Source organism: Bremia lactucae, linkage group LG13 (genome assembly GCF_004359215.1).
Source record: "Bremia lactucae strain SF5 linkage group LG13, whole genome shotgun sequence".
Taxonomy (NCBI): domain Eukaryota; phylum Oomycota; class Peronosporomycetes; order Peronosporales; family Peronosporaceae; genus Bremia; species Bremia lactucae.
In genome coordinates, this window is record NC_090622.1 from 889,519 (window position 1) to 915,362 (window position 25,844).

General features: G+C 46.5%; 1 protein-coding gene across 1 annotated transcript; it reads right to left on the reverse strand.

The window, feature by feature from the left end:
- Positions 1-12,592: 12,592 nt before the first annotated feature.
- Positions 12,593-14,254, reverse strand: CCR75_008113 (uncharacterized protein). The gene is made up of 2 exons (XM_067966167.1): positions 13,853-14,254; positions 12,593-13,780 (listed from the first exon to the last, which is right to left on the reverse strand). The coding sequence occupies exons 1-2, from the start codon at positions 14,230-14,232 to the stop codon at positions 12,673-12,675; spliced, it is 1,488 nt and encodes a 495-aa protein (XP_067818715.1). The 5' UTR covers positions 14,233-14,254; the 3' UTR covers positions 12,593-12,672.
- Positions 14,255-25,844: the final 11,590 nt, after the last annotated feature.

The following is a 25,844-nucleotide window of genomic DNA, read 5'->3' on the forward strand; positions in this document are numbered from 1 at the left end:
GCATTGAGCAGGACACGAAACCCTGAGCCCAACATCAGTACGAATCCGCTCGATGAAGACCAAGAGCAGATAATTCTCATAGAGGAGAGAGCTCGTCGTCGAGCTGCAGAGATAGCGAAAGCTTAAGCTCATAGTGAATATAGATTCACTCTGCTTAGTGCAGACGAGCGTTTCAAAGAGACAGCGGGTCACAGCTTGGGCACCCGGATCTTCAGTGACCCGGCGAGGACGCCGGAGGAGCTCGCTGCCCGCGACGCTCTTTATGAGCAGTACCTTACGCCGAAGGTAATGACGCGAAGCCAGTATCTGACGTGTTTACGTGATCAAGCCCGTAAGGCTTCGGTGACCTCAATGAGGGAAATTCCGATCGTTTTGTTTTTAAAGAAAGAAGGAGTAAGAACGAAGTCTCATTTGAGAACTCGGTCCACCGGGCCCACCGACTTCGTAATTTCTGGAATATCAGAGAGTCTGCGGATAGAGGTGATCTTCGCTTGGAATGGAAGCGTCATTCAATTACGCTAAGCTTAAGGCCAAAGGCCAGTTATCTTTGGCATTTATGCTACAAAACGAAGAAACGCCTGGCCGATTTTTCAGTGTTTCGATTGACCGTACACCATGGATCGAAGCCGCACTAAGGCTATCGATTCAACTATCCCACGTTTAGTGGTGGGAAGCGTCGTTTGTCGCGAGTTGAACTGAGCTAGGCGCTTAAAAACGTCAACGGCGTACGGGCTATCTTGCCGAAGAGGTACCTCGAACTCCCAAGAATTTTCAGAAGAGGGGTGCCATAGCCACTTCACCAGATAGTGGTGTTGACCCTCCCGCACATCTAGCAGCGTGGGAGGGGGCCAAAATCTCGGCGGAAGCATTTGATGCTCTACGGCACGAGGCGCAACTTCTTCGTGAGGTCCTTGCTCGGGTTAAGAGCTCTTTTGAGGCGGTTCGGGACCGTCTTTCAACGCTAGAGCGTCAGCAGCCTCGTTTAAAGCGTTAGCTGGATATCCTGATGATGATGCATCAATCTGCGGCACGACCGCCTGTCTCGGTGCAAGCGCCTTCAAGTCCACGTGGGAGGGTCCCGATATGGCTTAAGCAAGTCAATGTAGAACAGTGAGTCTGTCCGCAGCTTGCTAGGAATGTTTAGCGTGCAAGCTAGGCCTTTCTTGAGCCCGACCGTAAATGGTCCAATAAAGAGCGGGCGCAATTTGGTCTTGAAGACCGCGGAAACCTAGTTAGTAGGTAATTTCTTAGCGTCTAATAAAACATGGTCTCCAACCATATAAGAATTAATACAGCTTCTGCCTTTGGCATCTGCTTGTTCGTTTTGTTTTTCTTGGCTATCAGCCATCGTATCCCTTACATACTAAATCGCGTCGCGAGAAACTCGCTTACTTGTTTCCGAACGGTAACAGGGCTGATATCAGCAAGCCTATCGGCTAATTCTCCCCCACCAAGCCCTGGACCACGCAGTGGTATCGTTAACGGAACGCGCGGGTGGGTAAGACCGTTTATATAAAACGGAGTATAGCCGGTAAAGGCATGAACAGCGTTATTTAACGCAAATTCTACTACTGGGAGCATTGAGCTCCAGCTCTTTGGTGTCTGAGCACACACGCTGCGTAAAACGTCTTCAATGACGCGATTGACACGTTCGTTTGACCATCGGTCTGCGGATGGTCCGCAGTGGACATATCCAATCTGGTGCCAAGCACTCGGAAAATTGGTTTTCAGAATTTACCCGTGAGAAGGGGCCCATCAGAGCCTGTTGCCACTGGCAAACCATGTTGTCGAAACATTCGATCGATAAACAGCTTAGCTGTACCTTCTCCATCAATGGAATCCGGCACGGCCGCTAAGTGAGCTATTTTTCTCAAATGGTCAACAAATACCACTATTCCGGAGTTACCGGCTGAATCTTTCGGTAGGCCGAAATCAAAATCCATACTAATGGACTTCCAGCAACTTATGGGGACGGGAAGGCTTGTCAATGACGCAGCAGCATGCGCCGAGGGTTTCACCCGTTGGGAAGTTTTGCATGTGCGAATATATGTGCTGACCCCTTTATAAAGTTTGGGCCACAATAACTCTGGCTTACAGAGCCGCTATTCTTTTCTCTACCGCGAGGACAGTATCGTGTGCCTCACCGAGGATTCGGTACTTAAATCATTATCATGAGGAACAACGACACGCGGAGAATCCGCTGTGTTTGTGCAATAAAGCAACAGGTCGTTATCGATAGGAAATCGATGTAACCTTGCACGCAAACGTGCCGGCAATTTAATACATGAATTAGAATTCTTTAGAGCTCATAGTAGAGATACACACTGTTCATCCTTGGCGTAAGCCGAACGGATTAATCAGGAATAGGCGACAAGATAGTCGTAAAATGAGAGAGCTCATGATCCGGCCTGCGTGGTAACGCATCGGCCAAAGCATTCTGCTTGCCGGGCTTATACTTCACCTCGAAGTTGTATTCCGCGAAAAAGGATAGCCATCGGGCCATTCTCTGTGAGAGATGGGGCGACTTAGTCGCCGTGCGTAATGACGCGTGATCTGTATATATCACATACGCCTTAGAGCCGAGCAGATGAACTCAGAACTTGACGAGAGCATACTTCATACTACAAAGAGTTACTGCAAGTAACTCTTTGTCATGAACTGGGTAGTTCTTTCCGCGGCTTTAAGCTGTCTAGACTCGAACTCAATAACACGTTCATGCCCATCAACATCTGTTGTAACAGAGCACTGCCAATGGCAAAATCCGATGCGTCACAGACGACACTGAAAGGCCAATTTGGGTTTGGCAGTGCCATAATCGGGGCATGGGTAAGACTATCCTTAACTGCTCGAAAAACATTGTTTATTGGTAGTCCAGCACCATTCTGTTTCCTTTTTAAGGAGATAATATAATGGCCTAGCCATATCAGCGTAAGTTTCGCTATATTTGTGTAAATATTTGGCGAGACCCAAACACTTGCGCAAATCCTTTTGGTTTTTAGAAACCGGCCAATCTACTATGGCTTTTACCTTAGCGGGATCCGCTCCAAAACCTCGCTTTTTAATGAAGCATCCCAGAAAAGGAATTTCATCTGCGCCAAAAATGCATTTAGATGCATTGACATTTAATTTCTTTGTGCACATACGCTCGAGCACTGCTCGCAAATGATCTAAATGGTTCTTCATATCCGGCCGACCCTGCTCCGCACGACTATGGACAAGAATGTCATCGATATAAGTCTGTGCATAACCTCGATGAGGCCGGAACAGTTTCGTCACTAGACTATTAAATGTTGCGGGGGCGTTGGAAAGCCCTTGTGGCATAACCAACCACTCCCATAACATACCGATTGGGGTGCTAACCGCTGTAAGCGAGATATCGCTAGCTCGCATGAGCAATTCGTAGTAACCATCGACTTAATCCAATGCACTGTTCATTGTACATCCCACCATATTGTTCTGAATAACATCCTTTCTAGGAATAAGGGTTTGTGCTGGTATAGTGACAGCATTAAGCTTTTTATAAGCATGTGCAATGCGCCATTTACAATTTGGCTATTTGACACAAAATTTCGTTGTGGAGTGAGGAAATTTGCTCTTTCGTACCATTCCAGCCTCGTGCTTAGCATGGAAGAAATCGTCAATGACGTCACACTGCTCCCTCGGTAAAGGCCATTGTGTTGTGACACAGTATTTGGATCCCGGAACCAAGTCAAGTTCATGACGAACACCTCTATCCGGAGATAAACAGATGGTGGATTATTACATACCACATCTCAGAATTCCTTAATCAAGGAATAAAAGGGATCCATAGGATCGTTAAGGATCGATGACCCATTTCGCGCACTAAGTGCAGTTTTTGTGTCATCCAGAACAGCTTCGTCTAGAAGTGACGATGACTTTAAATAAATTGTTGGTCGAATGACCACCATTTCGAATAAGTCACCAGCTTTTAAGGCTCGACCGCACTCATTAATAGGCATTTCGTCTAGCTCTAAAAGAGCATGTAATGAAGGGATTGCCGCAAGGCTAACTTCCCCCTCAGTGTTACCGGTTACACCATTTACAAGCGTATGTGATTGCTCACTCGTGTCCCTTTGTGAGGGTATAGACGCTTCGTGTCCATCCTGTCTTAAAGTGAAGACAATATGCCTCTTTGAGGCCGGGACATTTACGACCCCGGATTTTCCAGCCTGTATTGGTTCTATACAAGATATGGTGTCTAATTTGACATCCGACAAGGAGTTAGGTAACTCAAGTTACTTATCCAGCTAACAATTTCATGTCCTTAACGTGCATTGGAAGTATTTGACCCAAAATGCCCTGGCGAACTGCCTATAGCGTCACTATTGACACTCAGTATGGTGCCACCTTGGACGACCATACTCGGTGGACATAGACGTGCCACTCCACGTATCTCAGGGATATCGCACTCTCGATGATTCGGCCTTAGGCCAACAATGCTTTCAGCATTCAGTGAATCGTTATTACAACGAGTGTCACTCGACGGAGTACGTGCCGTTCCATTTATATCTGCTGAGTAGGGCTCAAATTATTTTTTTAGCATTAGCGTTGATTAACTCAGACATGCCAATGTCTAAAACACTGACAGACTAATTCAATGATCCACGCTAGTAGCGCTTTTGTTGTCTAGCAAAGGTGGGGGGGGGGTTGATGACTCTTCAAAACTTTGCTAGGAACATTACGTGTGGCGCCTAATGTCTTAGACCTCCAATCGATCCATGACTTATAGTGTTCTAACCAGGCCATACCAAGAATGAGATCATATCTCGAATCCAAATCTATGACGAGACAGCGTTCCATACTGTCAAAGTCCAGAAACTTTATACCTAAGTTTAATGGAACTTTGAGAACAGTGACACGAGTCCCAGTCGCTAAGCGAACAGTGATTGTATCACCTTCATGCGCTCTAAGCGCCTCAACGTTTTGTTGAATTCCTTCAAGGAAAGGGCGTCGAACATAATTGCAAGATGCTCCTGAGTCAATTGAAATTGACCACGGCTTATCAAAGCCCTTTACAGTCGCTTGTGCGACTAGCAAGCCAGGCTTGTACTCTAGCCCCGTGCCATTAAGCACCGAGCTAATTGGGGCTAGGTTCTGTATATTCTTACCACCTATAGGCTCAACAGAGCCTAGGTATTCCCCAGTAGGGCGCCACTACACCTACTGAGTATCGACGTTTTCTCGCACCGTGCCATATATCTGGCATAGGTCGGAAATGGAGCTCTTTCGACCTTTACGCAATTTTTGTAGGGGGCAGGCCGGACGTAAATGGTTCGTGCTTCCGCACATATAACACCTACGGATGGTCTTATGCTGTTCCACAGCTGAAGGAGCTTCTTCTCCTTCCTCAACGAGGCTTAAATCCATCGGTTCCGCTCTATTAGATGGAATCATGTGCTCGAAGAGCTTGTTCGGTACGCAGGCGTGCTAACGCGAGCAGACTTTATGTCGAACTCGGCGCGTAGCGCTATGGCAGCTGCCTCGTCGAAAGTAGCAGGATGAGATTGGAATAATTCCGTCCGGGCAAGCCATCCTGAGCCCCCCATAAAGATTGTTACTACAATTGCTTCTTGCTTCGGGTCTTGATGCATAGATGCAATAAGAGTTCTCAACTCCTGGACAAAGTCCCTTAGGGTTCTTTTAACATGTCGAGTCGCTAGGAGCCGTGCTCACATGCGAAAAGCCTGATCAGGCGGGCCAAACGTGCTCGTTATTTGCTGTTTCAGCGAATCCCATATGGTAAAAGCGTCGTTTATGGACGTGCTGCACGAAAGTGCCCACTCCATTGCTCTACCTCCAAGTTTGGAAGTGGCCATAGCCACCTTTTGCCGTTCTGTTAAGAACAAGGCGGAATCAATGGACATTTCTATCTGCTTAATCCAAAAAGGGAAATTTTCTCCCTCTTTTCCCTCACATATCTTAACAATTACAGTTAGAAAGCGTGCCCTCGGCTCTGAGTCAGGTACAGAGATGTACCGAGTTGGCATAGATACCGCTAATTGGTCCTGTACCTGACCGATCAGGGAGGTTTCGCACCGCATGAAGGCTACAAGCCTTGCATGTAGGACCTCTGGTCCTGGGAGATAATAAATTCCCGTGCTCAAGACCAAATAAGGTTTTGAGCTTGTCAAAAGCGGCGCGTTGCGCTTTCGACAAATCTGGAACCTCTTTCATTTTCGTGAGGGTTTAGTCTTGTAAAGGCTAAGGCGTAGATCGACTACGAGTGCTACCAGGTGTAGCGGAGCTACCTCGCTCCTAAAGTCAGAGGAAGACTTTCAGACTCAGAGTGTCACTTAGTTTTGTTGAACTAATGGACTAACAACTCAGGGAGTCGTACAAGCTCTTAAAGTTTAAGGAATCCTAGTTCAATGGGATTCAGGGGTCCGTGGAACGAAGTGGCAACTAGTGCCCAAGAGGATATACCTGAGAAAGGCTTCTATCTCTTACAGATCAATGCGCAAGCCTTAGAAAGACACTTAACGCTTTAAGATCAAAAGGGGAACTACACTTTATTTAATTATTTAAATTTAAAATCTTATCTTAGCTAATATAAATCGACTTTGGCCGCCAGATTTAATTCTGGCGGCGAACACATTTGTTACCCATAATTAATGGGATTTAAGTAAATAACTATTTTAAAATTAGATAAAAGATACCTTAACAACGGATCTCCAACCGATGTGTGCCCCATTACAGTTGTGCGGTGCGCATGGAGGCGCCATACTTAGTGAGTGATTAATATATTAAGTTCAGTAGTAGATAGAAGATCGTTACGTAAGAAACTAAATATATGAATATTGTTTTACTTTTCCCCAATTATGATTGTAATGGGGTGTATCGTTACATGAAAATTACACTTAAAGTTTGTTAATTAATATATTATCCAGAAGGTAGATAATGCTTGGAGAATACTACATTATGTAGCAATATTTTAAAGTCTTATCCGTTAATAGATATAGACCATTATATTTACTTGCTCCGCGGTCCAGTCAGCGCTGGACGCGCGCAAAGAGAAAGACAGAAAAGATTATTAGTACATATTTGTATTATTTTATGATAAAGTTTGTTTTAAGCAGATAGACAAGAAGAACTTAATTATACTAATACAGTTTTTAATTAACCCAATTTAAAGCAAGTGTTTTAAAGAGAAGACTTCCTCTGCACGTACTAGTGTACGTGAAGTGACGTGAGGCACCACTCGCACTGAGGCAGTGCGAAGTGGACTTGTACTGAAGCAGTACAAGTCGTAGTACCCGTTACACCTGGTAGCACTTTTTAGTCCTTCCAAATACCACAGTTCCATCATCTAACATGTCCATGTTAGATGATAATGGAAGTACGCATCACGTTTTGCGTGATAGCACTTTTTTCTAAGTGACATAGAAAGGAGTGCGGTCGAACGAATGAGTTCGACCGTAGAGAACGATGCCATCTTGGCCATGCTGTCCGATTTGGACAGAGATGCCCTCCATTCAGCCATCGCCAAGTTCATCCAACATGAACTTGACGAGGCGAAGGAGAAGGTAGCCTTGCTTAATAGCAAGTCTCTTAACAGGCAGAACTGTTGAGGTTACAGCAGGTACAGATCCCTGAACCTGGGATGACGCACACGCGTCGTCCGGAAACCTTAAAGATTGACATCTCTAAGTATAGGGGAGTCGAAAAGACTCCCTCTTGAGATTGTTTGTCGAGTTGGACGATGCCATAAGGGCTCGTCGCATCGTCGAAGAGCAAATGCAAGTCGCATTTGCTCAGTCAATTTTGGCAGGTCGTGCCAAACCTTGGGCACTTAGGCCAAAAGTTGCGCGACCATCTGTCTTTGAGTCGCTAGAGGCTTTTAAAACCCGGATAAAAGAGACGTTTGAGCCGCCTAGGGCTGTGTTCAGAGCTTCTGATACTCAAGCAAGGCAAGCGCGATGCTCACGCTTGTGCTTGGCACATACGTATCTTAGCGAGTTGTACCACTAACAACTTAATTCATGAACACACGTTGATTACGGTGTTCATGCAGGTCTTACGGATGGTCCCGTAAAGACCCACCTGTTCCGCCTGGAACTGGATACGCTTGAACAAGCAATATCCGTTACGGATAAGGAGGACTTTAGCTTGAGACAGGCTCAAGCTAGTTCGTCATCATATCGTCCTCCAAGAAGACACGAGCTTGGAGGTCCAAAACCGATGGACTTCTCTTATGTCGAAAGTGAGAAATCTCGCTTTTCGAACAGTAAGCGGTTGCAGAAATGCAATCGCTGTCAAACGTTAGTACACTACGCTCATGAGTGTAGTGCTTCACGCCCAGTACGGAGAGGTACTGAACGTAATTATGGACCGAATGCTAAAAGGGCAACGGTCTGTTCCGACGTTGTCGCGAAATCACAACAGCGAGGCGGCCGCCAAAAAACGGTTGGGGTCAGTAGGGGCGCAACGCCCTACTGATCTAGCAACCTCAAGAGAATTTGCAAATCTCTTGACTAAAGTTGCTCCGCACACAATCATTATGTGCCTGTGCACCTGATGATGAGGTATCCCTCAGCACCTTGAAATTAAAAGTGACAAATGATTTGTCACTTAACGCCCTAGTGGACTGTCGAGTGTCGAACAACTTCATTTGTCGCCAGTCGCTAGAGGGTCGTCCGCTCAAATATGTTGAGCGCGACATCCCTCTAACGAGGATGACGATGGGTCTAGTGACATGCGCATCGATAACAGTGATGAAACGCGTAGTGATATTTCACGACACGTTAAGAGATTTTCAGTATGATGATGATTTCATCGTACTGGATTTGGATGACCAATTTGATGTCATCCTTGATTACACTTGTTTCAGAAAGTATAAGTCAAGAATCAGCTTGCAGCATCGATTCGTACAAATGCCTGCCACTTGTTCATCAGATGGCCATTTGATGAACGTATTGGAGCGTTCACAAGCGTGTGGATGTACTACGAGTGAGTGCAATGGCCTCGCTTGTGGTACGGTCGTTAGTACGACTGCACAAGGTCAGTGTGATTACTAATCACCCGATAGAGTCAGCTGCCGGCGGCTGTGCGAATGCACAGGCAGCGCCGAAGGTCCACCCGTCGAATAAGCCGAGTGGATGGAGACATGAGTGTACGCCTAGAGGGCGACAAACAAGGAAGATACCGGTTGTTGAAAAGGGACAACACGATGATCCTAGGTCGAGCAGAGAGTCGACCGTAGAGGACTCGACTGTGATAGCGCAATCACAGTCGGAAGACGTTGAGAAAATAAGTCCCCACGTACTTGAAGAGAAATCTCCTCAAATAGTTAATGCTGAAGTGATTTGACTTCAGCATCCCGAGGGATTGATCCCTCGGCAGCCTGTGGAATGGGATGCCAGGAAGAAACCGAGCCATTGAATGTCTTAATTAATCACAAGAACCGCTTGGGATCTACAGTTGATAATTGAGTTATCTCTGAAGTTGACTTCGGAGATAACTCAATTATCAACTGTAGATCCCAAGCGGTTCTTGTGAGATCTGCATAGTGGTAGAATCAAGCAGATCTGCGTACTCTTCAGAGAGGACGAATACGCAATTAGCGGTAATTTTTGCAGAGAACGAACGGTTTCTCAGCAGCTCATCGATAGACGAAAGTGTCCTCGATGTGAAGACTCCAATTAAGAGAGATACTACTCAATTTCGTGTGAGTCACTTTCACTAAGACCAAATCCTTTATACATGGATTTGATTGAATTCAGGGATGTAATCCCTGAAACAGTTCCATGCGAGTTGCCTACAGAGTGATTGTCGTTTAAGGGAGGGGTGATGTAACGGGGTGTGTCGTTACGTGGAAGTAACACTTAAAGGTTGTTAATTAATATATTATCTAAAAGGTAGATAATGTTTGAGGAATATTACTTTACATATTAATATTCGGAAGCTTATCCATTGGTAGAGATAGGCCATTATATCTACTACTAGTACGTGCAGAGGAAGACTTTTAAAAACACTTGCCATAACGTAAACTGTACATAATGAAGTTCTTCTATTTCTATCTATTTATTACTAACTTAATTATAGACTAATTCAAAACATGTAACAAAGTCTTATCTGTCTCTCTCTTTGCGGGCGTCCAGCGCTGACTGGAGCGCAGAGCAAAACGTGAAGTGACGTGAGGCACCACTCGCACTGAAGCAGAGCGAAGTGGACTTGTACTGAAGCAGCACAAGTCGGCAGTGCCCCGTTACTCACTGGGCATGCGGTGATATTGGGCTGTAGCAGTTGCTAAAATATAGTATATTTATTATCTTTAACAGAGTTCCTATTTGGCAAACAGAACAATCGATGAGTAAATTTCTACCTTCTGACAAAGTCCTAACATAGGCGACTCGCAATGCTTAACGCTATCTCCAGTTAATTGTGACAATTAATTTAATAAGACTCAGGAATCGACGCAATTAATGGTAAACGGCAAGTACTTTGGCAATTAAAATAAGAAGAAGTAATACGCAACGACTTTCAAATATTCTTACTCCACCGCTAACTGTGCTATTTGCTTGTAGTGTCATGTGTTAAAGCTCGAAATTTCTGAGCAATTGTGTTCGTTTCAGACAAACCCATAGAGTTAATAAAACTCTTTGCAAGGTGATTACAGTACTCAAGTCATCTTTTCTCTTCCGTTTCTTTCCAGAGGCCACCCGCGCTGAACCGCCGACCTTAAGAAGACTGTCCTCACGACAGTTTTATATCGTACACTTCGCTCACTAGAGATTCAGACGCGCACAAAATTGCCGTCTGCTAGCAGTGCCTAAACAGAATTATAAGTCATGAGCATGTCGGGACGTCCCAGTGGCGTTGGCCGAGGCTCGTTTTCGGCAGGCCGCAGCTCTGAAGTCGAACGAATTATCGCTGCCGCCGACGTGGATACGACTTTTGCTGGCAAAAAGGCCCGCTATCGTGGCCGCCGTTCGGTACGTTATAGCTGTCGAATAGGATGTGCTTTATTAGTGAAAGTCGCTGAATTTCTATGCTACCTCAGACGTGGCCGGGAGCTCTGGCTTTGTTTCTTCTTGCCATCGTGTCGATTGCAGGCCTGACATACTATGGCATCAAGGTGAAGGACGGTGTGAATGAGACTGTGGCTAGCAGTGAGGCTTCGGAAGAGTCCAGATTCAGTGACGGCACTCAGATCATCGACGGTAGCCCTACAGATCCGACTTCCGATCTGGCTACTACCAACCCCAAGATGTACACAGACAGAAAATGTGAGCAGCCCAATTACATTAGCAAGAATGGGCGCATCTACGCGCAGCTTTCCGATGGAACGTCCACGCAGATCGACATCAAGGGCGTTAACTGGAAGGGCATGGAAGACCCAAAGGGCGTGCCGAAGGGTCTGTGGGACAACATGGTCGACGGCGACTCTCTCTATCGTTATGCCTACTTTTTTCATTACAACAAGTTTAATGTTGTACGTTTTCCTCTGTCTATTGACGCTGTGATGCGAAACACAGACATTGATTCCAATCTCGTGAATTCCAACTCCAACCGTGCGCTGGCTACGGCCTCGCGGTATAATACGCTGCTGAGTCTACTGGTGCAAGGTCTTGGTCAATTTAACATTGGGGTTGTATTGGATTTCCACGTTTTGTCGGCGTTGGAAGACGATCGATCCGGTCTATGGTACGGCACGTCTATTCAATTAAAAGATATTAAGACGGCTATTACAAACCTTGCCGAAGCCATGTGCGACTCGACACACTTTAATATCATTGGCATTGATCTGAAGGATGGTTTAAACAAGGACGCAACGTGGGGAGACGGATCAGATACGGACTGGTCGGTAGCAGCTACGGAACTTGGCAACCACATGCTTACCGAGTGCCCCAAGTGGCTGGCTTTTGTCCAAGGAGTGCAGGGTGAAAGCCACAAGGACTTGTATGGTGAACGTTCGCTTAAGAACACATTTTTGCCCGGATCAGATCTGTCGGGTGTCAGCACGAACCCTATCACATTGGAAACGGACAACAAGGTGGTGTACGCACCCAAATTTTTCTCGAGCTCGTACTCGCCACGACTTTTCTTTTTCGGTGACGGGGAGACGAGTGGCAACCTTTTGAAGAATTATGTCGAGTTGGCGGATGCTGATCTGCTGGCAAACATCAAATTGCACATGAACTATTCATTTGGAGCAGCTTTTGATACGGGCATGGCTGTAGTATTGTCTTCGTTTGGTGGTCTTGTGGGTGACCTTGATGCGACGGACATGCAGACAAGTTCACGAATAATTGAGAATGTTATCGGTCAAATGGCAGGGTCAACAGCACCGTATCTTGCAGGGGGTTTCTGGTGGACGCTCAATCCTGACACGGCGTGGCCATACCCGGCCCCCGACAATTCAAACTCGACGGAACAGGGTCTGGTAGGTGATACGTGGCGCGTTGCGAACATGGATGTACTGAAAGCGCTGGCCGCGATGAATAAGACCATGGACAGTGTTAAGTTCATTCCGTGTTCTACGTAGTTTCATAAGGTACACACACGCGCATTCATATTAAGTTCATTTGCTGTTTCTGCTACACTTTTTTCGTCGCAGCGATATCAAAGACAATGCATTTTTTTTACAGTTTTCCAAATTCTTTTCATTTAGCAAAAGTAGCTCAAATTCCTACTTCTTGTGTGTCTGTGTTATTACCTTCGCATCTTTTGCGCACGACCACCACGTTTGGTCCCAACAGTAGCCACAGCATCAGGCGTGGTAAAGGACGAGGTGTTGTTGCCGAATCCACTTGTAGCGACTGTAGGCGCCAAGAACCCTACGGCCGAGTTTGTTGAAATTGGAGTTGCAGTTACGCTCGTAGTGGTTGCGAATGGTGTAGCGGAAGTAGCTGCGGTACTGGTGAGATTAAAGGATACTGCCTTGGCAGGGGCAGATACACCGAAATTGTATCCACCTCTAGAGGTTGGAGAATTCGACGTAGCATTTCCAAAACCAAATCCTAGTGGTGTAGCAGCAGGAGCTGCTGGTTGTGGGGTCACGATGGTAGGAGCTACGCTGGTACGGAAGCGCATCTTGTCAATGGCCTGACGCCTTTCCGTCTCACTATTCATCTTGCGTTTGATAAAAGGATTTTGAAATGCGGCTGGGTGCTTGTCGCCTTGTCGAGCAAAGTCTTCTCGCATCTTCGCCAAACACAACCGACGCATTTCCTCGGCCTTTTCGTGCACTTCAGCCACGCGAGCAGCTGCCTGCATAAGAGCAGCATTCTGTACAAGCAAAATCTGCTGAAGCTGTCGAGTCGCTGGTGCTTCACGAGCCTTTGCAGACTCGTCTCGTCCATCAAGGAGCGGTTGTAAAAGTGCCTCGACATCTTGAATCTGGGTCTTGATTACCGCCATTTTTTGCTCGTAATGGTCAACTAGATCCCAGTAGTAAGGCGACGGCATTTCAACACGATGCGTGACGTTATACATATTAAGCGGGCCGCTTTTGCTACTGCTGTCCAAGCTACGGCGAGTAAGGGTGGCCGCATCGACTTGATGGAGCAAGTGACGAACGTCCTGGCGCAAGTGCTGAACCGAAAAAGTCTGACGGTCTTGTCGATTCTGTCTTGCTAAAACTTCCTGCTCCAAACGGGCCATACTGTCGTGCAGTACTTCCAATTGACCAGGGGACACTGTCTTTAAAAAGGTGTCGATCTGGTCCTGCTCTTTCAAAAAGGCGTAAAATTGTGCTATATTGCGCATCACATTTTCAGGTAATGCCTCAAATGCTGTTTCAAGAGTAATTGGAGGACCACTACGCACAAATGCATCACTTGATCAGTACATTGTCATTCTCTTTATACCTGCTGAAGTGTCCGATACATACACTGATTGCACTGTTGCTACTGGTTGGGCTGCAGCGCTACCAGAGCCAAAACTTCCAATTCCTCCCCAAGTGGCTGTCTGTGGTATAGCTGATGTCGTAAAACTTCCGTTGCCAAAAGTACTAGGTCCTGTTCCGCCAAAGTAACTAGGAACAGTAGACGATGAAACGGCCGACGCATTAAAACTTAAGCTAGGAGAAGGCGTAGCGGAAGGTCTTGGACCAAAATTAAATCCACTAGAGGTGGAAGGGACAGAAAAACCTCCACCAAAGCTATTTCCGGCAGGAGGAGCCGAAGCTGAAGCCGTCGCACCAAAGCTCAAGCCTGACGAGGAAACTGGGATTGCGGGTGTGGCGCCAAAGCTAAAATCTGATAGCAACATTGTCAGATCTGAGTGTTCGCATGTACAAGGCGGTTAAGCGGCGTACTAGAAGAGGGCGCCGCTGGTGCAGCTGTGGTGGTGCCGAACGAGAAGGACATTAGGTTGGCACTTTCTTAAGTGGCCAACACCAACTCAATAATTTGTCGAAGTATTGTTCCATTAAACCCCTCTGTTTTGATATGGTCGCGACCGGCCTTGTCTGATCAAAAGATAGATAATATTAAATGAGAGGATTTAGTGGTTTTGGCAGGAAAATTAATCAATGCATCAACCAATAGACCGCCGCATTGAGAGGGAGAAAGGGAAAGGATTGCGTAACTGAAGACGGAACTTGTAATGGGGCATATCGGTTGGAGAACCGTTGTTGTGGTACATTGAGTTTATGGGTGAAATACCCTTTTATCTGATTTTTAAAAAGTTAGTTACTTAAATCCCATTTATTATGGGTAACAAATGTGTCGCCGCCAGATAAAAATCTGGCGGCCAAAGTCTATTTCAATTAGCTAAGGTAAGGTTTTAAATTTAAATTATTAAATAAAGTGCAGTTCCCCTTTTGATCTAAAAGCGTTAAGTGTCTTTCTAAGGCTTGCGCATTGATCTGTAAGGGATAGAAGCCTTTCTAAGGTATATCCTCTTGAGCACTAGTTGCCACTTCGTTCCACGAACCCCTGAATCCCTTAAACTAGGATTCCTTAAGCTTTAATAGCTGTACGACTCCCTGAGTTGTTAAGTCCATTAGCTCAATAGAACTAAGTGACTCTCTGAGTCTTCCTCTGACTTTTGGAGCATGGTAGCTCCGCTACACCTGGTAGCACTCGTAGTCAATCTACGCCTGAGCCTTTACAAGACTGAACCCTCACGAAAATGGAAGAGGTTCCAGATTTGTCGAAAGCGCAACGCGCCGCTTATGACAAGCTCAAAACCTTATTTGGTCTTGAGCACGTGGAATATATTATCTCCCAGGGACCAGAGGTCCTACATGCAAGGCTTGTAGCCTTCATGCGATACGAAGCCTCCCCTGATCGGTCAGGTACAGGACCACTTAGCGGCATCTATGCCAACTCGGTACATCTCTGTACCTGACTCAGAGCCGAGGGGCTCGCCCTCTAACTATAATTCTTAAGACATTTGAGAGAAAAGAGGGAGAAAATCTCCCTTTTTGGATTAAGCAGATATAAATGTCCATTGATTCCGCCTTGTTCTTAACAGAACGGCAACGGTGGTTATGACCATTTCCAAACTTGGAGGTAGATCCATGGAGTGGGCACTATCGTGCAGCACGTCAATAAACGACATTTTTCTCCTCATGGGATTCACTGAAACAGCAAATAACCAGCACGTTTGGCCCGTCTGATCAGGCTTTTCGCATGCGAGCACGGCTCCTAGCGGCTCGACAAGGTAAAAGAACCCTAGGGGACTTTCTCCAGGAGTTGAGAACTCTCATTGCATCTATGCATCAAGACCGAAGCAAGAAGCAATTGTAGTAAGAATCTTTATGGGGGGTCTCAATGATGGCGTTGCCCGGACGGAATAATTCCAATCTCATACTGCTACTTTCGAAGAGGCAGTTGCCATAGCGCTACGCGCCGAGTTCGACTTAAAGTCTGCTCGCGTTAGCACGCCTGCTTACCGAACAAGCTCTTCGAGCACCTGGTTCCGTCTAATAGAGCGAAACCTATGGATTTAAGCCTTGTTGAGGAAGGAGAAAAGGCTCTTCAAGCTGTGGAACAGCATAAGACCATCCGTAGGTGTTATATGTGCGAAAGCACGAAACATTTACGTCCGGCCTGCCCCCTACAAAATTTGCGTAAAGCTTGAAAGAGCTCCATTACCGACCTATACCAGAGATATGGTACGGACGTCGATACCCAGTAGGTGTAGTGGCGCCCTACTGGGGAATACCTAGGCTCTTTTGAGCCTATAGGAGGTAAGAATATACAGAACCTAGCCCCAATTAGCTCGGTGCTAAATGGCACGGGGCTAGAGTACAAGCCTGGCTTGCTAGTCGCACAAGCGACTGTAAAGGGCTTAGATAAGCCGTGGTCAATTTTAATTGTCTCAGGAGCATCTTGCAATTATGTTCGACGCCTTCCCTTGAAGGAAGTCAACAATACGTTGAGGCGCTTAGAGCGCATGAAGGTGATACAATCACTGTTCGCTTAGCGACTGGGACTCGTGTCACTGTTCCCAAAGTTCCATTGAACTTAGGTATAAAGTTTCTGGACTTTGACAGTATGGAACGCTGTCTCGTCCTAGATTTGGATTCGAGATATGATCTCATCCTTGGTATGGCCTGGTTAGATCACCATGAGTCATGGATCGATTGAAGGTCTAAGACATTAGGCGCCACACGCAATGTTCCTAGCAAAGTTTTAAAGAGTCATGAACCCACCTTTGCTAGGCAACAAATGCGTCATTGGCGTGGATCATTGAATGAGTCTTTCAGTGTTTTAGACATTGGCATGTCTGAGTTAGTTAACTAATGTTAAGAAAATAATTCTGAGCCCTACTCAGCAGAAATAAGTGGAACGGCACGTGCTCCGTCGAGTGACACTCGTTGTAAGAACGATTTACTGAATGCTGAAAGCATTGTTGGCCTAAGGCCGAATCATCGAGGGTGCGATATCCCTGAGATACGTGGAGTGGCACGTCAATGTCTACCAAGTATGGTCGGCCGAGGTGGCATCATACTGAGTGTCAATAGCGTCACTGTTGGCGGTTCGCCAGGACCTCAAGGGTGCAATATCCCTGAGATCCGTGGAGTGGCACGTCAAAGTCCACTGAGTGTGGTCAGCTAAGGTGGCACCATACTGAGTGTCAATAGTGACACTATAGGCGGTTCGCCAGGGCATTTTGGGTTTTATACTTCTAATGTACGTTAAGCGACACGTAAATGTTAGCTGGATAAGGAACTTGAGTTACCTAACTCCTTGTCGGATGTCAAATTAGACACCATGTCTTGTATAGACCAATACAGGCTGGAAAATCCGGGGTCGTAAATGTCCCGGCCTCTAAGAGGCGTATTGTCTCCACTCCAAGACAGGATGGACACGAAGCGTGTATACCCTCACAAAGTGATACGAGTGAGCAATCACATACCCTTGTAAATGGTGTAATCGGTAACACTGAGGGGGAAGTTAGCCTTGCGGCAATCCCTTCGTTACATGCTCTTTAGAGCTAGACAAAATATCTATTGATGAGTGCGGCCGAGCGTTAAAGGCTGGCAACTTATTCGAGATGGTAGTCATTCGACCAACAATTTAGTTAAAGTCATCGTCACTTTTAGACGAAGCTGTTCTGGATGACACAAAAACTGCACTTAGTGCGCGAAATGGGTCATCGATCCTTAAAGATCCTATGGATCCCTTTTATTCCTTGATTTAGGAATTCCAAGATGTGCTATGTATTAACCCATCATCTGTTTTACCTCCGGATAGAGGTGGTCGTCATGAAATTGACTTGGTCCCGGGAGCCAAATACTGTGTCACAAGTCAATGGCCTTTACCAAGGGAGCAGTGTGACGTCATTGACGATTTCTTCCGTGCTAAGCACGAGGCTGGAATGGTACGAAAGAGCAAATCTCCTCATTCCACACCGAAATTTTGTGTCAAATAGCCAAATTGTAAATGGCGCATTGCACATGCTTATAAAAAGCTTAATGCTGTCACTATACCAGCACAAACCCTTAATCCTAGAAAGGATGTTATTCGGAACAATATGGTGGGATGTACAATGAACAGTGCATTGGACTAAGTCGATGGTTACTACGAATTGCTCATGCGAGCTAGCGATATCTCGCTAACAGCGGTTAGCACCCCAATCGGTATGTTATGGGAGTGGTTGGTTATGCCACAAGGGCTTTTCAACGCCCCCGCAACATTTAATAGTCTAGTGACGCAACTGTTCCGCCCTCATCGAGGTTATGCACAGACTTATTTCGATGATGTCCATAGTCGTGCGGAGCAGGGTCGGTCGGATATGAAAATTATTTAGACCATTTGCGAGCAGTGCTCGAGTGTATGCGCACAAACAAATTGTATGCCAATGCATCTAAATGCATTTTTGGCGCAGACAAAATTCCTTTTTTGGGATGCTTCATTGGAAAGCGAGGTTTTAAAGCGGGACCCGCTAAGGTAAAAGCCATAGTAGATTGGCCGGTTTCTAAAAACCAAAAGGATATGCGTTAGTGGTTGGGTCTCGCCAATTATTTACAGAATGGTGCTGGACTAGCACCGAACATAATGCTTTTCGAACAGTTAAGGATACTCCTACCCATGCCCCGATTCTGGCACTGCCAAACCCAAATTAACCTTTCAGTGTCGTCTGTGACGCATCGGATTTTGCCATTGGCAGTGCTCTGTTACAAACAAATCTTGATTGGCGTGCAGGTGTTTTTGCGTTCGAGTCTAGACAGCTTAAAGCTGCGGAAAAGAACTACCCAGTTCATGGCAAAGAGTTACCTGCTATGAAGTATGCTCCAGTCAAATTCAGAGTTCATCTGCTCGGCTCCAAGCCGTTTGTGATATATACAGAGCACGAGTCATTACGCACGGCGACTAAGTCGCGCCATCTCTCACAGAGAATGGCCCGATGGCTATATTTTTTTGCGGAATACAACTTCGAGGTGAAGTATAAGCCCGGCAAGCAGAATGCTTTGGCCGATGCGTTATCACGCAGGCCGGATCATGAGCTCTCTCATTTAACGACTATCTTGTCGCCTATTCCTGATTAATCCGTTCGGCTTACGCCAAGGCAGAACATTTGTATCTCTGCTACGAGCTCTAAAGAATTCTAATTCAGGTATTAAATTGCCGGCACGTTTGCGTGCAAGGTTACATCGATTTTCTATCGATAACGACCTGTTGCTTTATTGCACAAACACAGCGGACCCTCCGCGTGTCGTTGTTCCTCATGATGAGGATTTGAAGTACCGAATCCTCTGTGAGGCACACAATACTGTCCTCTCGGTAGAGAAAAGACTAGCGGCTCTGTAAGCCAGAGTTATTGGTGGCCCAAACTCTATAAATGGGTCAAACATATGTTCGCACATGCGAAACTTGCCAACGGGTTAAGCCCCCGGCACATGCTGCTGCGTCACTGGCGAGTCTTCCCGTCCCCATAGGATGCTGGGAGTCCATTAGTATGAATTTTGGTTTTGGGGTACCGAAAGATTCAGCCGGTAACTCCGGTACAGTGGTCTTTGTTGACCGTTTGAGCAAAACGGTTCACGTAGCGGCCGCATGGAGAGGGTACAGCTTAGCTGTTTATCAATCGCATGTTGCGACAATATGGTTTACCAGTGGCAATTGTCTCTGATCGGGATCCCCGTTTCACGGTTAAATTCCGGAAATCAATTTTCCAAGTGCTTGGCACCAGATTGGATATGTCCACTGCGGACCATCCGCAGACCGATGGTCAAACCGAACATGTCAATCGCGTCATTAAAGACGTTTTACGCAGCGTGTGTGCTCAGACACCAAAGAGCTGGAGCTCAATGCTCCCAGTAGTAGAATTTGCGTTAAATAACGCTGTTCATGCCTTTACCGGCTATACTCCGTTTTATATAAACGGTCTTACCCACCCGCGCGTTCCGTTAACGATACCACTGCGTGGTTCAGGGCTTGGTGGGGGAGAGTTGGCCGATGGGCTTGCTGATATCAGCCCTGTTACCGTTCGGAAACAAGTAAGCGAGTTACTTGCGACGCGATTTAGTGTCTTAAGACATGTAAGAAATACGATGGCTGATAGCCAAGACAAACAAAAAGAACAAGCGGATGCCAAAGGCAGAAGCTGTATCAATTCTTATAAGGTCGGAGACCGAGCGTTATAAAGCTCTAAAAGCCTACGTACCTACTTGGTTTCCGCGGTCTTCAAGACCAAATTACGCCCGCGCTTTATTGGATTATTTACGGTCGTGGCCAAGAAGGGCCTGGCTTATACGCTAAACCTTCCCAGCAAGCTGCGTACACGCCCAGTGTTTTACGTTGGCTTGCTTAAGCCATATCTGGACCCTTCCTACGTGAACTTGAAGGCGCTTGCGCCGAGACAGGCGGTCGTGCCGCAGATTGCTGCATCCTCACCAGGATGTCCAGCTGGCCCTCTAAACGAGGCTGCTGACGCTCCAGCGTCGAAAGACGGTCCCGAACCGCCTCAAAAGAGCTCCCAAACCGAGCAAGGACCTCACGAAGAAGTTGCACCTCGTGCCGTAGAGCATCAAATGCTTCCGCCGAAATTTCGGCCCCATTCCGCGCTGCTTGATGCGCGGGGGAACCATCAGTTTCATGTGAAGAAACTTTTAAAGCGACGTCGTCGTGAGGGTCAAAACCAGTATCTGGTGAAGTGGCTAGGGTACCCCTCTTTTGAAAATTCTTAGTTCGAAATACCTCTTCGGCAAGATTGCCCGTACGCCGTTGACGTTTTTGGGCTCAGGGTCAACTCGGGTCAAACGACGCTTCCCATCACTAAACGTGGGATTAGGTGGATCTATAGTCTCATTGCGGCTTCAATCTTTAGTTGTATGGTCACCCGAAGCACTGAAATACCGGCTAGGCCTTTCTTCGTTTTGGGGCATAAATGCCGACGGAACTGGCCTTTGGCCTTAAGCTTAGCGAAATCGAAGCGACGCTTCCATTCCAAACGAGCATCGCCTCCATCCGCAGACTCTCTGATATTGCAGATATTACGAAGTCGGTGGGCCCGATGGACCCAGCTCTCAAATGAGACTTCGTTTTCACTCCTTGTTTCGTTTGGAAACAAAACGATCGGAATTTTCCGTGGCCTGCTCAATGCAGTTAAGACATCAGCGGCACCACGTTCTGGGAACGGATTCGGGCCCGCCGACGCTCATCCGGAGAAGAAGGCTTGAGAACGACGCTCTTTCTCCTCCTCCCCTGATTGAAAGTGACTTTCAAAGTCCACCATTCCCTCATCGTTGAGGAAGGTGCTAAGAGTCTGTGACTCACGGTTGATTGTCATGAGACAAAGGAATGAAAAACACAACCGAACGGTTAGCTGTTTGGATTCCAACCTCGAAGAGGAAATGAAGCGAATGTTTTCACTTGGCGTCAATAGTCTGATGGGGGAGGGTGTAATGGGGCACACATCGGTTGGAGAACCGTTGTTGTGGTACATTGACTTTATCGATAAAATACCCTTTTATCTAATTTCAAAATAGTTAGTCACTTAAATCCCATTTATTTTGGGTAACGAATGTGGTCGCCGCCAGATATAAATCTGGCGGCCAAAATCTAAATTCAATTGGCTAGGGCAAAGTTTTTAGATTTTGATAATTATATAAAGTGCAGTTCCCCTTTTGATGTTAAAGCTTAAGTGCCTTTCTAAGGCTTGCGCATTGATCTGTAAGAGATAGAAGCCTTTCTAAGGTATATCTTCTTTGGCACTAGTTGCCACTTCGTTCCACGAACCCCTGAATCCCTTGAACTAGAATTCATTTAGCTTTAATAGCTTGTACGACTTCCTGAGTTAATAAACCCAATAGTTCAATTGAACGAAGTGACTCTCTGAGTCTGAGAGTCTTCCTCTGACTTTAGGAGCGAGGTAGCTCCGCTAAACCTGGTAGCACTCGTAGTCAATCTACGCCTGAGTCTTTACAAGACTAATTTCTCACGAAAATAGAAGAGGTTCCAGAATTGTCAGAAGCGCAACGCGCCACTTATGACAAGCTCAAAACCTTATTCGGGCTTGAGCACTTGGAATTTATTATCTCCCAGCCACCAGAGGTCCTGCATGCAAGGCTTGAAGCCTTCATGCGGTACGAAGCCTCCCTGATCGGTCAGGTACAGGACCATTTAGCGGCATCTATGCCAACCCGGTACATCTCTTTACCTGACTCAGAGCCAAGGACTCGCCCTCTAATTGTAAATGTGAAGATATTTAAGGGAAAAGAGGGAGAAAATCTCCCTTTTTGAATTAAGCAGATGGAAATGTCCATTGATTCCGCCTTGTTCTTAACAGAACGGCAAAAGGTGGCTATGGCCATTTCCAAACTTGGAGATAGAGCCATGAAGTGGGTACTATCGTGCAGCACGTCCATAAACGACGCTTTTCCCTCATGGGATTCGCTGAAACAGCAAATGACCAGCATGTTTGCACCGCCTGATCAGGCTTTTCGCATGCGAGCACGGCTCCTAGCGGCTCGACAAGGTGAAAAAAAAGAACCCTTGGGGGCTTTGTCTAGGAGTTGAGAACTCTCATTGCATCTATGCATCAAGACCCGGTGCAAGAAGCAATTGTAGTGACCATCTTTATGGAGGGTCTCAATGAGGGCGTTGCCCGGACGGAATTGTTCCGATCTCATCCGGCTACGTTCGAAGAGGCAGTTGCCATAGCGCTCCGCGCCGAGTTCGACTTTAAGTCTGCTCGCATTAGCACGCCTGTCTACCAAACAAGCTCCTCGAGCATATGGGTTCCGTCTAATAGAGCGGAACCCATGGATTCAGCCTCGTTGAGGAAGGAGAAGAGGCTCTTTAAGCTGTGGAACACCATAAGACCATCCGTAGATGTTGTATGTGCGGAACACGAAACATTTACGCCCTGCCTGCCCTCTTCGAAATTCGGGTAAAGCTCGAAAGAGCTCCAAATCCGACCTATACCATAGATCCGGTAGATACCCAGTAGGTGCGGGGCGCCCTACTGGGGAAGACCTAGGCTCTGTTGAACCTCAAGGAGGTGAGAATAAACAGAACCTAGCCCCAATTAGCTCGTTGCGTGATGGCACGGGGCGAGAGTACAAGCCTGGCTTGCTAGTCGCTCAAGCGACTGTAAAGGGCTTTGATAAGCCGTGGTCAATTTTAATTGACTCAGGAGCGTCTTGCAATTATGCTCGACGCCTTTCCCTTGAAGGAATTCAACAATACGTTGAGGCGCTTAGAGCGCATGAAGGTGATACAGTCACTGTTCGCTTAGCGACTGGGACTCGTGTCACTGTTCCCAAAGTTCAATTGAAGTTAGGTATATAGTTTCCGGACTTTGACAGTATGGAACGCTCTCTCGTCCTTGATTCGGGTTCGAGATATGATCTCATCCTTGGTATGGCCTGGTTAGAACACCATGAGCCATGGATCGATTGGAGGTCTAAGACCTTAGGCGCCACGCGCAATGTTCCTAGCAAGTTTTGGAGAGCCATGAACCCACCTTTGCTAGGCAACAAAAGCGCTATTGGCGCGGATCATGGAATGAGTCTGTCAGTGTTTTAGACATTGGAATGTCTGAGTTAATAAACGCTAACGTTAAAAACATTAATTCTGAGCCCGATTCAGCAAAAAAAAGTGGAACGGCACGTACTCCGTCGAGTGACACTCGTTATAATAACGATTCACTAAATGCTGAAAGCATTGTTGGCCTAAGGCCGAATCATCAAGGGTGCAATATCCCTGAGATGCGTCGAGTGGCACGTCTAAGTCCACCGAGTATGATCGGTCGAGGTGGCATCATACTGAGTGCCAGTAGTGACACTGTTGGCGGTTCGCCAGGACCTCAAGGGTGCAATATCCCTGAGATACGTGGAGTGGCACGTCTAAGTCCACCGAGTGTGGTCGGCCGAGGTGGCATCATACTGAGTGTCAATAATGACACTATTGGCGGTTTGCCAGGGTATGTTGGGTCAAACCCTCCTAACGCACGTGAAGCGACACGTAAACGTTCGCTGGATAAGGAAGTTGAGTTACCTAACTCCTTGTCGGATGTCAAATTAGACACCATGTCTTGTATAGACCAATACAGGCTGGAAAATCCGGGGTCGTAAATGTCCCGGCCTCTAAGAGGCGTATTGTCTCCACTCCAAGACAGGATGGACACGAAGCGTGTATACCCTCACAAAGTGATACGAGTGAGCAATCACATACCCTTGTAAATGGTGTAATCGGTAACACTGAGGGGGAAGTTAGCCTTGCGGCAATCCCTTCGTTACATGCTCTTTAGAGCTAGACAAAATATCTATTGATGAGTGCGGCCGAGCGTTAAAGGCTGGCAACTTATTCGAGATGGTAGTCATTCGACCAACAATTTAGTTAAAGTCATCGTCACTTTTAGACGAAGCTGTTCTGGATGACACAAAAACTGCACTTAGTGCGCGAAATGGGTCATCGATCCTTAAAGATCCTATGGATCCCTTTTATTCCTTGATTTAGGAATTCCAAGATGTGCTATGTATTAACCCATCATCTGTTTTACCTCCGGATAGAGGTGGTCGTCATGAAATTGACTTGGTCCCGGGAGCCAAATACTGTGTCACAAGTCAATGGCCTTTACCAAGGGAGCAGTGTGACGTCATTGACGATTTCTTCCGTGCTAAGCACGAGGCTGGAATGGTACGAAAGAGCAAATCTCCTCATTCCACACCGAAATTTTGTGTCAAATAGCCAAATTGTAAATGGCGCATTGCACATGCTTATAAAAAGCTTAATGCTGTCACTATACCAGCACAAACCCTTAATCCTAGAAAGGATGTTATTCGGAACAATATGGTGGGATGTACAATGAACAGTGCATTGGACTAAGTCGATGGTTACTACGAATTGCTCATGCGAGCTAGCGATATCTCGCTAACAGCGGTTAGCACCCCAATCGGTATGTTATGGGAGTGGTTGGTTATGCCACAAGGGCTTTTCAACGCCCCCGCAACATTTAATAGTCTAGTGACGCAACTGTTCCGCCCTCATCGAGGTTATGCACAGACTTATTTCGATGATGTCCATAGTCGTGCGGAGCAGGGTCGGTCGGATATGAAAATTATTTAGACCATTTGCGAGCAGTGCTCGAGTGTATGCGCACAAACAAATTGTATGCCAATGCATCTAAATGCATTTTTGGCGCAGACAAAATTCCTTTTTTGGGATGCTTCATTGGAAAGCGAGGTTTTAAAGCGGGACCCGCTAAGGTAAAAGCCATAGTAGATTGGCCGGTTTCTAAAAACCAAAAGGATATGCGTTAGTGGTTGGGTCTCGCCAATTATTTACAGAATGGTGCTGGACTAGCACCGAACATAATGCTTTTCGAACAGTTAAGGATACTCCTACCCATGCCCCGATTCTGGCACTGCCAAACCCAAATTAACCTTTCAGTGTCGTCTGTGACGCATCGGATTTTGCCATTGGCAGTGCTCTGTTACAAACAAATCTTGATTGGCGTGCAGGTGTTTTTGCGTTCGAGTCTAGACAGCTTAAAGCTGCGGAAAAGAACTACCCAGTTCATGGCAAAGAGTTACCTGCTATGAAGTATGCTCCAGTCAAATTCAGAGTTCATCTGCTCGGCTCCAAGCCGTTTGTGATATATACAGAGCACGAGTCATTACGCACGGCGACTAAGTCGCGCCATCTCTCACAGAGAATGGCCCGATGGCTATATTTTTTTGCGGAATACAACTTCGAGGTGAAGTATAAGCCCGGCAAGCAGAATGCTTTGGCCGATGCGTTATCACGCAGGCCGGATCATGAGCTCTCTCATTTAACGACTATCTTGTCGCCTATTCCTGATTAATCCGTTCGGCTTACGCCAAGGCAGAACATTTGTATCTCTGCTACGAGCTCTAAAGAATTCTAATTCAGGTATTAAATTGCCGGCACGTTTGCGTGCAAGGTTACATCGATTTTCTA

Bases quoted from the DNA above. Each gene is read 5' to 3' on its own strand.
- CCR75_008113 (XM_067966167.1), bottom strand. From the start codon at position 14,232: ATGTTGCTATCAGATTTTAGCTTTGGCGCCACACCCGCAATCCCAGTT. The intron at 13,781-13,852 runs GTATGTATCGGA...ATTTGTGCGTAG, and splicing joins GTAGCAACAGTGCAATCAGT to TGGTCCTCCAATTACTCTTG.